This window comes from Saimiri boliviensis, chromosome 9 (assembly GCF_048565385.1).
Source record: "Saimiri boliviensis isolate mSaiBol1 chromosome 9, mSaiBol1.pri, whole genome shotgun sequence".
In the NCBI taxonomy this organism is placed as follows: Eukaryota; Metazoa; Chordata; class Mammalia; order Primates; family Cebidae; genus Saimiri; species Saimiri boliviensis.
Genome location: NC_133457.1, coordinates 54,371,480 through 54,386,272, shown reverse-complemented (window position 1 = coordinate 54,386,272; position 14,793 = coordinate 54,371,480). Strand labels below are relative to the sequence as shown.

The 14,793-nt window shown below is 47.0% G+C and overlaps 1 protein-coding gene across 5 annotated transcripts in view; it reads left to right on the top strand.

The window, feature by feature from the left end:
- EPHB1 (EPH receptor B1) overlaps nucleotides 1-14,793 on the top strand; it is a 623,986-nt gene that overhangs the window by 599,727 nt on the left and 9,466 nt on the right. For all 5 annotated transcript variants that reach the window (XM_074405896.1, XM_074405895.1, XM_074405894.1 and 2 more), the window contains one exon: nucleotides 11,397-11,546. In XM_074405896.1, coding sequence (XP_074261997.1) covers nucleotides 11,397-11,546 — 150 coding nt within the window. The remainder of the gene's footprint in view (nucleotides 1-11,396; nucleotides 11,547-14,793) is intronic.

Sequence of the window (14,793 nt, the reverse complement as noted above, 5' to 3'; positions counted from 1 at the left end):
GTGGGGAAAGTCCCAGGGGTCACTGGTGTGGCAAACAGAGTGGCTGACAAAGAGGAAGCTGTGGTCTCTTAGGATGACCTTGGGGCTGAGGATGGGCAGCAGTGTGGCGTGGGTGTACAGAGTCTCTAGGAAAAAGTGCAGTTTCTGCCATTGTCAGAGAAGTAATTGATGAAACACTGGACATGGCATGGGAACGGAAGGGGAGACAGCAGGGCGACCCCTGAGCCTTCCCTACTCTTCCTGTCCCCTGTTCCATGGTCCTCCATGCCAACCTGTCATTCAGAGGGTCTGGAGGCCCATTGTCTCCTCCCCACCTGCCTTGGAGGAGGACATGTTTGTTTCAGCAGCAGGGCAGGTGCAGCCCTGCTTAATACATCCGTGATGAGACACTGGCTTCTCTCTGTACATTAGCAGTAGCCCACCATCTGGGAAAGCAAAATGTGCCAAGAAGCTAAAGCCCTTTGGGGTTAATTCAATAGCTGTCTCTCCAGAGCAGTCACTTCAGGAACACTGACAGCAGGACGCAGGCTTCCTGGATTCCACAAGGAGAGAACACGCCTGCACCCTTATTTTCTATTTTTCTTAGCAAGATCTAAATTAGGGTGACTTAATTTAAATTTTTAAAATAATTTTGGCTTTTACTTTAGATACACGAGGTACATGTGCAGGATTGTTACATGGGTGTATTGGACACAAGTAGTGAGCACAGTATCCAATTAGTAGTTTTTCAACCCACGACTTCCTCCCTCCCTCTCACCTCTAGTAGTCGGCAACGTCTGTTGTTCCCATGTTTATGTCCATGTGTGCTCCATGTTTAGCTCCCATTTATAAGTGAGAACATGTGGTATTTGGTTTTCTGCTCCTGCACTAATTCATTTAGGATTCTGACTGGCTTCCAGCTCCATTTGTGTTACTGCAAAGGACATTATTTCTTTTAATGGCTGCATAGTATTCCATGGTGTATATGTACTACATTTTCTTTATTCAATCCACCATTGATGAGCACCCACATTGATTCCATGTCTTTGCCATCGTGAATACCGAGGCAGTGAACATAGGAGCTGCACCACTAAAGACCTGACTATCACTGCGGGATTCCCTGGACAGTGTCCTCCTCAGGGCAGAAGGGATGCTGTTTCTTTCCCTTTATTATACCTGGCCTGGCTCGGAGAAGGGGCTTGCTTGCCAAGTGAGTGAAGACAGCTAGTTAATTATTTAGCCTTTGTCTCTTCATCCTTTCTTTTTCGTTGTAAAGTCAAGAAGCACTGTGTAATAAAAAGTAATAATAATGCCCATATCCTGACCATCAAAGGCTGTTTTGGGTGTGGGTAGTAGAAGACAGCTGTTCATCCAGTCAGTATAGCACAGAAAAACGATGTCTGTTTGGTTGAAGATTTTTTTCCAGTTGGGAAATGTCACCAAGTGGCCTTTCTGTTCTTCACACATGAAATACACACTATCATCCGCATATTTTTAGTTAATTTATATCCAAATAAGCCTTTCGCTAGCTGCTGGAAAATGATGTTTGGGCTGCAATTACCTTTCGCAGCATCGCACAGAAGGGTTTCAGTGCTCACAAAGCTCAGGGGAGAGGCAGCAAGGACCCCACCCGACTGTAAATCTTTCCATTTGTAGTTATTCAAATCACATATTTTATTACTAGTACAAAATATACTGTGTCATTCATTTTGGAGGAGCAGCTAATGCTTCAAGAAAAGCTTTGAAAAACATTCTATTTAGAAACAATTTTGTCAGCAGCTAATGCTGTGTGTCTTTTGGGGTTGTCTTTTCTCCAAGCCCTTTTTTCTGTTACGTGTGCTATGTGCATGACAAATGAGACCATCCTCTCCAAAAGCTCACCTGTTCCTGCAGCCTGCTTCCCTCCTCAAGTTTTCATTCTCTGTATGTTGCATCATAATCCTTAGCATGGTAATAAATTACAGTGTCACCATCAAGATTGTGGCTTCTGGAAAGAAATAAGCAGCAGGGCCAGATGAACTCCTTCAGAAGATGAGAGACTGTTTTCATGCAAATTTCTGGCATCCTGGGGAACTGGGAACAGCCTCTTTATTACATAGACTCAGTTGCAATTCAGCAGCCAGAAGCCATTTCCACTAGCTGTTAGAAGCTGGTGACACTCAGAGCAAGATAACCTTTTAGGCAGAAACTTCTTTTCCTTCCCAGCTGATATGAGTCTTATCTGGAAAAATATCACTTTACTCATTGGGTTGAGGAAAATGGGTCAGTGTACTTTGAGAGTGCTTTTAAGTTGAGACATTCATTCTAAAATACCTTTTTAATTTGACACAGAAACACTTGCAGCTCACTTTATAGCAGGGCAGTAGACAGTGACTGTGTAACAGGAGCAGAGGCGTGCCACATGGATGCCTCCTGATGGCAGGCCCATCTGTATCTAAACTTGTCTACAATAGATTGCACAGACCCTCACTCACAGGCAGGTACCATACCCAAGCTGGTCAACCACACAGTCAGGAGGGTTACTGCTCCAAGGTAGAGTGCCCAACCTGCCAACTCCAGAGTGACTCTTGACTTACAATGTAAGCTTAATCACAATTTGCCTTCCATTTTCTTTGGGCCACAGGTATAGTTGACAGAAACATTAATGAAGCCAATTTGCTGCTTTTGTTTCCTTTTCATCATTTTAAGATCTTTTGAGGCTTAGTTTAATGTTGAAACATATTTGCTTTATTAGTCTGTTCTCATTCTGCTAATAAAGACATACTCAAGACTGGGTAATTTATAAAGAAAAGGGGTTTAATTGACTCACAGTTCAGCATGGCTTGGGGAGGCCTCAGGAAACTTACAGACATGGTGGAAGGAGAAGCAAACATGTCCTCCTTCACGTGGCAGCAGCAAGAAGTACCTAGCAAAAGGGGGAAAAACCCTTATAAAATAATCAAATCTTGTGAGAACTCATTCACTATCACAAGTACAGCATGAGGGTAACTGCCTCCATGATTAAATTACCTCCCACTGGGTCCCTACTATAACACATAGGGATCATAGGAACTACAATTTAAGATGAGATTTAGATGAGGATATAGCCAAACCATGGTTCCACCCCTGGCCTCTCCCAAATCTCATGTCCTCACATCTCAAAACACAATGATGCCCTTCTGACAGTGCCCCAAAATCTTAACTCATTCCAGCATTAACCCAAAAGTCCAAGTCCAAAGTCTCATCTGTGACAAGGCAGGTGCCTTCCACCTAGGAGCCTGTAAAATCAAAAGCAAGTTAGTTACTTCCTAGTTTCATTGGAGATACAGGCAATGGGTAAATACACCTGTTCCAAAGGAGAGAAATGGGCCAAACAAAGGGGCTTCAGGCCCCATGCAAGTCCAAAATCCAATGGGCAGTTATTAAACCTTAAAGTTCCAAAATTATATCTTTTGACTCCATGTCTCACAAACAGATCATGCTGATACAAGAGGTGGGCTCCCTGCTTGGGAGCCTTGGGTAACTCCACCTCTATAGCTTTGCAGGGTATAGCTCACCTTCTAGCTGTTTCCACAGGCTGGCATTGTCCACAGCTTTTCCAAGTGTACAGTACAAGCTGTCAGTGGATCTACCATTCTAGGTTCTGGAGGACAATGGCCCTCTTCTCACAGCTCCACCAGACAGTGCCCCAGTGGGGACTCTGTGGGGGGGGGGGGCCTCCAACCCCACATTTCCCTTCCTTGCTGCCCTAGTAGAGGTTCTCCATGAGGGCTCTGCCCCTGCAGCAAACTTCTGCCTGGACATCTAGGCATTTCCATACATCCTCTGAAATCTAGACAAAGGTCCCCAAACCTCAATTCTTGTTTTCTGCACACCTGCAGGACCAATACCATGTGGAAGCTGCCAAAGCTTGGGACTTGCACCCTATGAAGCAATGGCCTGAACTGTACCTTGGCCCCTTTCAGCCATCACTGGAGCAGCTGGGACACAGTTCCAGGGCTGCACACAGTAGAGGGGGGGACCTAGACCTGGTTCAAGAAAACATTTTTCCCTCCTAGGCCTCCAGGTCTATAATGGGAGGGACTGTGGTGAAGGTCTCTGATATGCCCTGGAGACATTTTCCCCATTGTCTTGGTGATTGGCACTCAGCTCCTCATTAGTTATGCAGATTTCTGCAGCTGCTTGAATTTCTTCCCAGAACATGGGTTTTTCTTTTCTGTCTCATGATCTGGCTGCAAACTTTTATGCTCTGCTTCTTCTTGAATGCTTTGCTGCTTAGAAATTTCTGCCAGAATCCCAAAATTATCTCTCTCAAGTTCAAAGTTCCACAGATCTCTAGGACAGGGGTAAAAAGCTGCCAGTCTCTTTGTTAAAGCACAGGAAGAGTCACCTTTGTTCCAGTTCCCAGCAAGTTCCTTATCTCCATCTCAGACCACCTTAGTCTGTACTTCATTGTCTATATCACTATCAGCATTTTGGTCAAAGCCATTCAACAAGTCTCTAGGGAGTTCCAATCTTTCCCATATTTCTGTGTCTTCTTCTGAGTCCTCTAAACTGTTCCAACCTCTGCCTGTTACCCAGCTCCAAAGTCACTTCCACAGTTTTGGGTATTCTGATAGCAGCACCCCACTCTACTGGTACCAATTTACTGTAGTAGACTGTTCTGACACTGCTAATAAAGACATACCCAAGACAAGGTAATTTATAAAGGAAAGAGGTTTAATTGACTCACCATTCAGCATGGGTGGGGAGGCCTCAGGAAACTTACAATTATGGTAGAAGGGGAAGCAAACATGTGCCTTCTTCACATGGTGGCAGGAAGGAGAAGTGCAGAGCAAAGGAGGGAAAAGCCCCTTATAGAACCAACAGATCTTGTGAGAACTCACTCACTGTCATGAGAACAGCATGAGGGTAACTACCCCCATGATTAAATTACCTCCTTCTGGGCCATTCCTACAACAAGTGGGGATTATGGGAACTACAGTTCAAGAGGAGATTTGGATGGAACATAGCCAAACCATATCACTCGCCATGCAAACAGCTACCCACTTCCTCACCCAAGGCAGACATTGCTCATCGAGACCAATACCCCTCTTCTCTCCAAACCCAGAAGGCCTAGCCCAGTGGTTCTTAAGCTTGGCTGCCCACTGGAGTCACCTGGGGAAAGTTTTGGTTTTTTTATTAATGCCTTGAGTATTCTAGTTTAGAGTCTCTGGGAATGGTGCCGGAGCACTGATGATTTGAATGTGCTTCACGTGATTCTTACATGTAGTCATTAGTCATAACCCCTTGTTGAGCCCAGTCATGAAGCCTCAGAATCCTTCTTAACCCAGGCACTAACAATTATCAGAGATTTTATTTAAGATAAATCCTAAAGCAATCCATGACTTATATCGGACTGATCTATGTCAGCAGTTCTCAAAGTGTGAGAACCACACTGGGAATTTGTTAGAAATACAAATTCTCAGGCCCTATCCCAGAACTAATAAATTTAAAAGACTGGGTTAGAACCCGTTTTATGAGCCCTCCAGTAGGCTCTGATACACATTCGAATTCGAGAACCACTGCTCCAGCCAGTAGCTGTGACTAATGGCCCAATGTTCAGATCGCCTGAAGCATGTTAAAACCTACCAGTGCTTGGGCACGACTCTGAGAAATTCTAATAAATTAGAATACTCAAGGCATTAAAAACAAGCAAACAAACAAACTTCTCCCAGGTGATTCCACTACGTAACCAAGCTTGAGAACCACTGGGCTAGGCCTTCTGAGTCCTCAAAGGAAAGGTGTATTGGCCTTGCCTTCAGCCAGTGTTATGCATTTACCTTTGCCTCGAGTGGCCACTTGAGTCTGGGGACATTGATGGTAGAGTGAGGATAGAATTCTCCCTCAGGCATGATGACAAAGGGCAGCGCTTCAAGGTATGAACTGTGGCCAAGGTCTGATTAATGGCACTGATGAAATATTATTGGGTGTCCTGTGGTTAACTGAGGAGCTTTGATATAAAGCGTTGGAGGTACCCCTCACTCCCGAATCCTCCTGCCCCCTAATAGTAGTTCATGATGATTCTGCCACCTAGGAACTTAACGACGGTATTTTTAAACTAGTATCGGATAAAATTGTATATACTCAATGTATGAGTTTCTCATAGCTCCTATAACTAAGTATCACAAAATGAAGAGCTTTAAACAGAAGTTTATTCTACCACAGTTCTGGAGGCTAGAAGTCTGAGATCAAGGTGTTGGCAGGGCCATTCTCCCTTGGAAGGCTCTGGGGAGGATCTATACTCTTCCCCTCTCTTAGCTGCCATCAATCCTTGATGTAATGCAGGCGTCCCCACACTTTTTACACAGGGGGCCAGTTCACGGTCCCTCAGACCGTTGGAGGGCCACCACATACTGTGCTCCTCTCACTGACCACCAGTGAAAGAGGTGCCCCTTCCTGAAGTGCGGCGGGGGGCCGGATAAATGGCCTCAGGGGGCCGCATGCGGCCGCGGGCCGTAGTTTGGGGACGCCTGATGTAATGTGTCTTGTGGATGCATCAGCCCATCTCTACCTCTATCTTCACACAGTGTGCTCCCCAGTGTGTTGCTGTATTTTCATTTGGCCTTCTTATAAGGATGCCAGCATGAAATTTAGAGCTCATCCGAATCCAGTATGATTTCATCTTAATTTGATTTGATTCTATTTGCAAATACCCCGTTTCCAAGTAAGATCATATTCACAGATATCACAGATTAGGGCTTTAACATGCCTTTTGTGGGGATATAATTCAATATACAACATTCAATAATTTATTGTTTAATGATAAGAGTATATTGTATGGTTTAAATATCATGTTCGATTGTCACAACAATCTCAATATATTTTATATATTATAAGCCTTTGGAATAGCAGACGTTGTGAAATTCAGACCCATTGCATGATACACTCAGCCATGAACCTATCACTTTCAGACTGTAAGGGGATTTTCTCATGCTGCACAACTGAAATGTTTGTTGAACAAGTCCATGAGCACAATACTCAATATTCACGAGTAGCCGGATTTCCCATTGAGACTCTGTCTCACACAAGACGGTCGAGAAAAGTGCTGTAGCAATGCCCAGACACATAGAAGAACTGCCCTCTGAGCTTCTCCACAATAAGTAATTAGCAGAAGGAATCGGTCATATGCCTGTACCTTGGCCTGGAAAACTTCATACTTGGGTGGGCTCTAGAACCAAAGCTATGTGTTGTGCTTATGTAATCTCACTGTGGCAAGACAGTGTGCTGGCTGGATGGTGTTAGGTATATCCATTGCCCGTTGAGAGGAGGGCTGAGGCTCATCATTACCAAGTCCCCAGCAGGGGGACTAAACACAGAATGGGTGCTGCGTAGATGCTTGCTGCAGGCTGTCTGAGACTGAGGGACTGAAGCATCTCTATACCAAGAGCTTCCGCCTGTTGGCATCACACCTGCTGGCACATGTGGTCGTGGGTCAGCAGATGACCTTGAAAATGGCTGGGTTAGGATTAATTCACTGCCAGATATCTTCTCTTAGTTCACCAAATCCTACACACATACACACACACACTCTCTCTCTCTCTCTCTCTCTCTCTCTCTCTCTCTCTCTCTCTCAAGTTTATCTTACATCTGAGTTAAGACCATTACTCTGAAGCAGTGGTTTTCAGACATTTGAAGAATTCATGGCAACACAACCATTCAGTGCAAAGCTCTGTATGGAAGGTGTGTATGAAGTCTTGGAGGGAACTCAGACCCCTGATGATAGTGAGCTGCCTCTTCCTCTTTTCCTCTTCTCCCTCCCTCATGTTCCAGCATCGACTCCTGCGGCAGCTCTAGGGAAACCCGGTCCCTGCAAAAAGCAGACCCATGCCCTTAGCTTCCTTCGGGGGAAGCAAGCCATCTGGTACCTGCAGAAACCCATGCCAGGGACGGTGCTCTCCCCAAGCCCAGTGTCAGCACTTCTATGCCCGTATGAATGCAGATTCCTTTCCAGTGAGCTCCATGCGTTCTTCACTGCCCTGAGAACTCTTCCCTGATGTTCCCCACCACCCAATAGAGCAAGCACTCCTCTATGCCCCTTCCTCATGTCTGCACTGGGGAGCTGGGGGGCTCTTAGAGGACTTCACAGTCACACGGCTGTGCTGGCGCTGGTATCTGGTCCAACCTCCTCATGCAGCAGCAGCAGACACCTGGCTGGCAGAACCCTGCCTGCTGTAGCACGGTCCCACTTCCTTTTCTTCTGCTTCCCTCCATAGGGCTGGTCACCATCCTCTAAATTAATAGATTTCCTTTCACATAATTGAAGACAAGTTATAATTACCACTTGATAATATTAATTATGTCAATTATTGATATTGATGATATCAGTCATCATCACCATGATTACCTCTGAGCAGCAGAAGGCAACACTGACAATGATGCTTGGAAAGATGGAGGGAAGGTTTAAAATTCCTAGGAAACAAGGTGCCTACTCTTGTGCTCCCCTTACTTTGCATTTCCTTTTGTTCTGCCTCCCAGGTCAGTGTCCCCCTTCTCTTCAGCTGAGCAGGAGAGCCTGCCATGACAAGCTGTCACCTGCTTGTCCAAGGGCTCTTCTCGAAGGCTCGGCCACCTGCTGGGATGGAGTGGGGACAGTGGTGACAGGCCAAGCTCAGTGTTCAGTGAGGCCCAGCAGTACAAGGTGGCAGGAGGGCTGGAGGCTCCTTGCTGTGGGCCAGGCACTGCCACTTTCCAGGCAAGAGGGATTGGCTCCACAGCTGTCACTGACAGCCCCTGGGGTTTGCTCCAGACTTGGCCGAGGAGGACACTCTCAGACTCCCAAATCACCTCTTTGAAATTCGGAAGAGCCACATTGTCATCTCCCCTCCCCTCTCTGATACAAACACACACAAAAGATAAGCAAGCCCGAACTCTATTTTACTCACAGACCTACACTGCCAAGTTTCCTCTGTCTCCCACTCCTGCACACAGATAGATTCTCACACAGAATTTCATTGTTTTTCTCTCTCGATTTCTCTCTCTCACACACACACACACGCGCGCGCGCGCACATGCACAGGAGTATACTAATTAAAATCCTCTCTCCTACCTCACTTAACCCATGTATTTTGAGAGAACCAAAGCCCGTCTTTTCTGGGGGAGCCCAGGCCATCTCGAGATGTAACAACACCACCTCCCCTAATGGCAACACACAACCTGGGGTCTCTGCACCATTAGACACTGACCTCCAGGTGTTTGGGAGCTTCTGCTTCCCTGGATGAATTCTCCACCTCTCTTCCTAGCCGTGGGTACCATGTAGATAGAACCAGTAAATTCATTCATGTGCTGGGGGGGTGATGAGAACACGGAGTCCTGTTGCAGCCACAGCCTGAGCAGCATGCCCTCCAGGCATTTGTCGTGTAGCTGGCATATGTGCTGAGGACATCTCCCCCACCACAAAAGCCTGCCACCATCCTCAGGGGAAATCAGGACTGTCTTCTTCGCAGAAAGTGGAGTGTGTGCCTGGGAAGGTGCAGCTTGGTTGCCTTTATTTCTCCCAGGGCCCGGATAGGAAACCAGATAAAAATACACTGCTGTTTGCTCCTTTTTTTTTTTTTTCTCCCTAGCTCGGGTTAACCATTTTTACATTTTTACAGTATTTTTGCTAACGTCAACCATGTATCTTTGGTGACTTGAGCAGATTGTAGGAATGGGCAGCATAAAAATATCCTCTTTCAGTGGAGACATGAGGCAAATGAGGAAGGGAGCGAGGGAGCTGCCGTCCCTGCTCTGTGCTGTTAGTGCTGCAGCCAGCCGCCTTCTGTTCTGTGTATTACAGAGTGAGACAGAGCCCAGGCATGAGGAAAAGCACGATGGGGTGAAATCCTTGCATTTGGTGCGAAGAACTGAAAAGGGGGGTCATATTTGCTACCGGGAGTGATGAGCTTCGGAGGGCAGCCTTGGCGAGCACCCCCTTTAACACCTGTAATGGGCACTGATGCTGCAGCACAGGCCGTGCCAGCTGTCTGCTCCATGCTCACCTCCCGTTGCTTCCCACTTAGGAGCTCCGTGCTTCGGCCACTGTGGATTGCCTGCAGTTCCCAGCCACTGCCTTACCCCCGGCCTTTGCACAGGCTGCTCTCGGCCTGGACTTCCCTCCTCCAGTCACTTTGCTTGGTTACCTTCAACTTGTTCTCTAGAGCTCAGTATAGTGAAAATAATAGTTAACACTGGGCTGTGTACGTGCTGATGAGAAACTGAGGCACGGAGAGGTAGGATACTTACCCCCATCATACAGGTAGAAAGGAGCAGTACTGGTATCCAAACCCAGCCAAAGGCTCCAGGAGTTCTTCACCAACACCAGAAACCACCTCTCTAACGGCTCCTCCTGCCTTCCCTGACCCTCCCCTGTGTTAGGGAGTCTCCTCTGGTTTTCAGAACACTTCATACCCACTCTCGTATTCACCTTCTGCACTTTTCAATGTGTTTAACGACATATTTTAAGTTTCTGTGATTTTTTTCTGCCTCCCCACTGTCCTGTTCAGCTTGAGGGCAGGGACACGCTCATTTCTGGGACCCCAGCTTCTCAGCAGGGCCTGGCACAAAGTGGTGCTTATTTCCTGTTTGCTGATGAGATGAATGAGCAAATGGATAGCTATGAATCCCTTAGGTAAACAAAACCGGCTAAGGTCTGGCGGGCAAGCTGAGGGCCAAGCAGAGAGCCAATTTAGAAACTTCCAGTGTGGGATTGGAGGCAAGAAGGAGAAACAAGCCTGAAAGTGACCCTATAGAAAAGGGCACCTCCAGCCTCTTGGATCTTGACTTCCAAGGAAGGGCTGGCAGGACAGCCAGCATGTGGACAGACCACAGCACTGGGACCATTAAACCTCTGTGAAGCCTGGAGCTATCTGCATACTACTAGTGCAGATAACCTGTCTCCCAGAGGTGGAATGCAATGAAAATGGGGCAGAGGACAGCACAGTATGACCTTGTAGTGGCAGGGCCCTCCAGGAGGCATGCCTCGTCACTCTTTCCTTTTGTATCATTGTGATTCCTTCTAATTCAAATGTGTTAGCTTTTACATTGCCAGCGAACAAAGACAACCATAACTTGTATCTCATGTAACCGATCTCAGGTAGTTCCAGCGAGTTTATGACAGTTACACTCTCTCCTCCCACCCACCTCCCCTGCAGGAACATTGGAATCAGTATATAGGGAACCAGGGCACATGTGGTGTGTCCACCTAAGGCTAGAGGCCAGCACAGGCACACTGGTCACCTTGAGCTTCTCTAAGTAGGCACAGCAACATAGCTTGTGCATGAGGCAAGAATAGCCTGTCTGTCCTAATTCACAAGATATGGGAGTGAGGGTTTGGAAGAACATGCATGCCAAGATTTTTATTGCCTGCCTTTAACCAGAAACCTGATGGTTGGCCTGACCATGCTTTCTCCTTCTTTCAGGGAGGGAAGATCCCCGTGAGATGGACAGCTCCAGAGGCCATTGCCTACCGCAAGTTCACTTCAGCCAGCGACGTTTGGAGTTATGGGATCGTCATGTGGGAAGTCATGTCATTTGGAGAGAGACCCTACTGGGATATGTCCAACCAAGATGTAAGTGTGAGCAGCACTTGATTGCCACAAACCCCCATCAAAGGGATCTCAAAGGCAGTAGCATACCAATTCCTTCTGTTTTCAGCTCACAGCCTCATAATCCGAACCTGCAGTGTTCAGGGCAGGGGATATAGGGACACCCTTAGCAGGGATGTTGTAACTAATCAAAGAGCCCAGCATGGAGGTATGAAAGTCCCTATGACCACAAAGCCTATAGAGGTGCCAGGCCACAGACCCCAACCCGAGATAACGGGCTGTTTCCAAATGGCTGAGAACCATGAATAGATCAGCCCCAGATTAAGCAGTAAAGTCTCCCCTGCTTCTAATCATTCAGGTTCTGCATTTTCCTTTCCCATGCATGACAGAGGGGAAGGAGGTACTGGACTGAGGGCCAGGGCCTGGGTTCCCATCCTGCTCTGCCTCTCATGGCTGTGCTCCAATGAGCTAGTTGCAGTTTCTGAGTAGGACTTGCACCTCTTAGCTTTAAAGAGAGGAATTGTAAAGGGCCCTTCTTACCTGAGAATTATCTCTTCTATGATCCCATATCATGTATTGGTGAAGGAAGAGGTGGAGAGCTTTCCAAAGCCGGTTGGCTTGAGATGGGCCACAGGAGAGGGACCCTGTCTGCAGGAAGGTCAGCACTGCCTGAGGATGCCCTCAAGGGAAAAGGGTGAGAAAGGAAGAGAAGCGTAGTCTAAGATGCTTCAAATAGAGGCCTTTGGGGATGTTTGACGTGAGAACCTTTGCTCCATACTTACTAAAAGATGAAGAAGCCTTTTTAGGATGACTGGCTTTGATAAGTCTCCAATGGAAAGACCTGCCTGAATTTCAACACTGCCTCTAACCCTTAGCTGATGTCCAGGAATGAGACCTCTTTTGTATCTTGAATACATACCCTCTCCTTGGAGCTGAGGGGATTACAATTTGCAAAGCTGCATACCTGTGTTCTCTGCTAGCTCTTCCCATCACTTTGGGAGGAGGGCAGTTTTTATCCTTCCCAACTTACAGTTAAAAGAGGAAGAATGGTCCCCTGTTCAGATCTGAGTCCACTGGGCAGCCAACCACACTATAACCCACTCTGTGCTAGGGTGGACATGGAGGAACTTGTAAGCTGTGGAATCAGCAAGCATTCTATCCTGCCAGAGGTTTAGTGTCATGGCAGCTGCTCAGAAGATTGAGAAAGGTGGCAATTTCTCAGACTGTGGAAAGAGGAGCTGGGTTACTTCTATGACAGTACTCCCTGTTGCCATGGGCAGAGTGACTGCAGCCTGGAGTGGGTGAAATGGCTACATCCCTTAACCAGGTCCCAAAGCCAACCATGGGTGGCGTCTAGGTCCTCTATTATCTGTGATTAGCAACAGCTTGCCTCTGCTCCTGGAGCGTGTCAAATCAGTAAGTGGTGGAGTTAGTACAAAGGCTGCTCTCATGAAATCAGCTGCACCCTGGTTCTGCCTATGCCAGTTGCTAGATGAATCTAACATGTTAGCTAGAAAAATCAGACTCAGCAGGACACAGTGGCTCACGCTGGTAGTCCCAGCATCTTGGGAGGCCTAGGCGGGTGGATTGCTTGAGGCCAGGAGTTTGAGACCAGCCTGATCGATATGATGAAACCTTGCCTCTGATAAAAATACAAAAATTAGCCAGGCGTGGTGGCACACGCCTGTAATCCCGGCTACTCGGGAGGATGAATCACGAAAATCACTTGAGCCTTGGGGGCGGAGGTTGCAGTGAGCCAAGATTGCACCACTGCATTCCAGCCTGGGTGACAGAGCAGGACTGTGTCTCAAAAAAAGAAAAAGAAAAAAAGAAAAATCAGACCCATCTTGTCCTGCCCAAGACCTTAATCTTATTAAGAACAATTCAGCACATACCGAATGAATTGCAAAACTTTCTGACAAGCAAGATTGCACATTCAAGATATTTTCTGTCAATGCTGAAAACAAGTAAAATTTCTGATATAGACTTCCAGAATTCACAAATTATTGATTTAACACACAGTCATTGTATGCTAGTTGTGACTAAGCACTGTGCTTGCTGGTCCTATTTTTGAGGGTTTTACAGTCCAGTGGCATAAACATGGAGCTTTGAGAACATTTGAGTGGAGGAGGTGACTTCCTGGATATCTGACATTTGAGATGGGTCTCAGAGGGAATGAGAACATCTGTACAGTAGCAGTTTATTCTAATTTTGCTGTGCTTATTCAAGATAAAGCCGCTAAGCATTGTCTCAAGAGCAATTTTGCTCCCCGTGGGAGGTGAGAGGTGACTTCATGCCCATTCAGAAAGCTTCTTACAAACTGGCCTGGGAGAGAGCCAGGAGGGGCTCCCAGCTGCTGGGCTGAAGCCTCACTCATCAGAAACCACCAAGGTGGTGGTGGTAAAGGATTTTACAGATGACAATTGAAAGGTTTTAAGGAAGAGAATTGCAGAGGCAAGTCGGAGTGCTGGTAATTAGGCTTCCAGAGCCGAGGAAGGTCTTTGAACATGTACAGAGAGTTTGTCAGCCAGAGAGAGCAACTTGGAAGTTCTGCTGCTTGGATCTGATTGACGGAGATAATGAGAGTGGCAGTGTCTGTGGAGAGGAGCTGCAGTCTTACTGAAACATCAGAGCATGACTTAACCCACTCTGCCCTGGTTTCTCTGCTGCTCTGAGCTCCTCCACTTCCCTCTCCCCAGTGCAAGGTTGAGTAGAGCACTACCCACAGCCTGACTCACTAATGGGAAATACATGTCTGGAGGCAGCTGGGGGCAGCCCCTGAAAATGCAAGAGGAAGGGCCCTACCCATTTTCCAGAGGAGTTCTAGTCACTCCCTCCAGTTCCAGAGAGCACCTGGGGTCAGACTATACCTGCACCTGATCCCTACCAACCCCCACCCTGCCCCCGTCCCTACCATTTCTCAGTACAGGTGATAAAGGCAATCCCTCGCCCCGCTCCTCCCTGTCCCTTTAATTAGATCCCAGGACATTTGCTTATGCTCACCTTTCAAAGTGAGACAGCAGTGAGCCCTGGATAACAGTTGCCTAGACTGGCTCCTTACCCCCACACCTTTACCCTTACTTCTCTCTGGAAATGCCATATGATTGCATTCTAATCTTCCGTCTTCTCAGTAGCCATTTGTCTCATCATCTTATGGACCAATGAAAGGGGCTCCGAATTCACTTTAGCTTTCAACTCTATTTAGCAGGACACCCTGTGTCTCGAACCTTAGGCCGTATCTTCTCATACAATTCAAACCTGGTCACTGGCA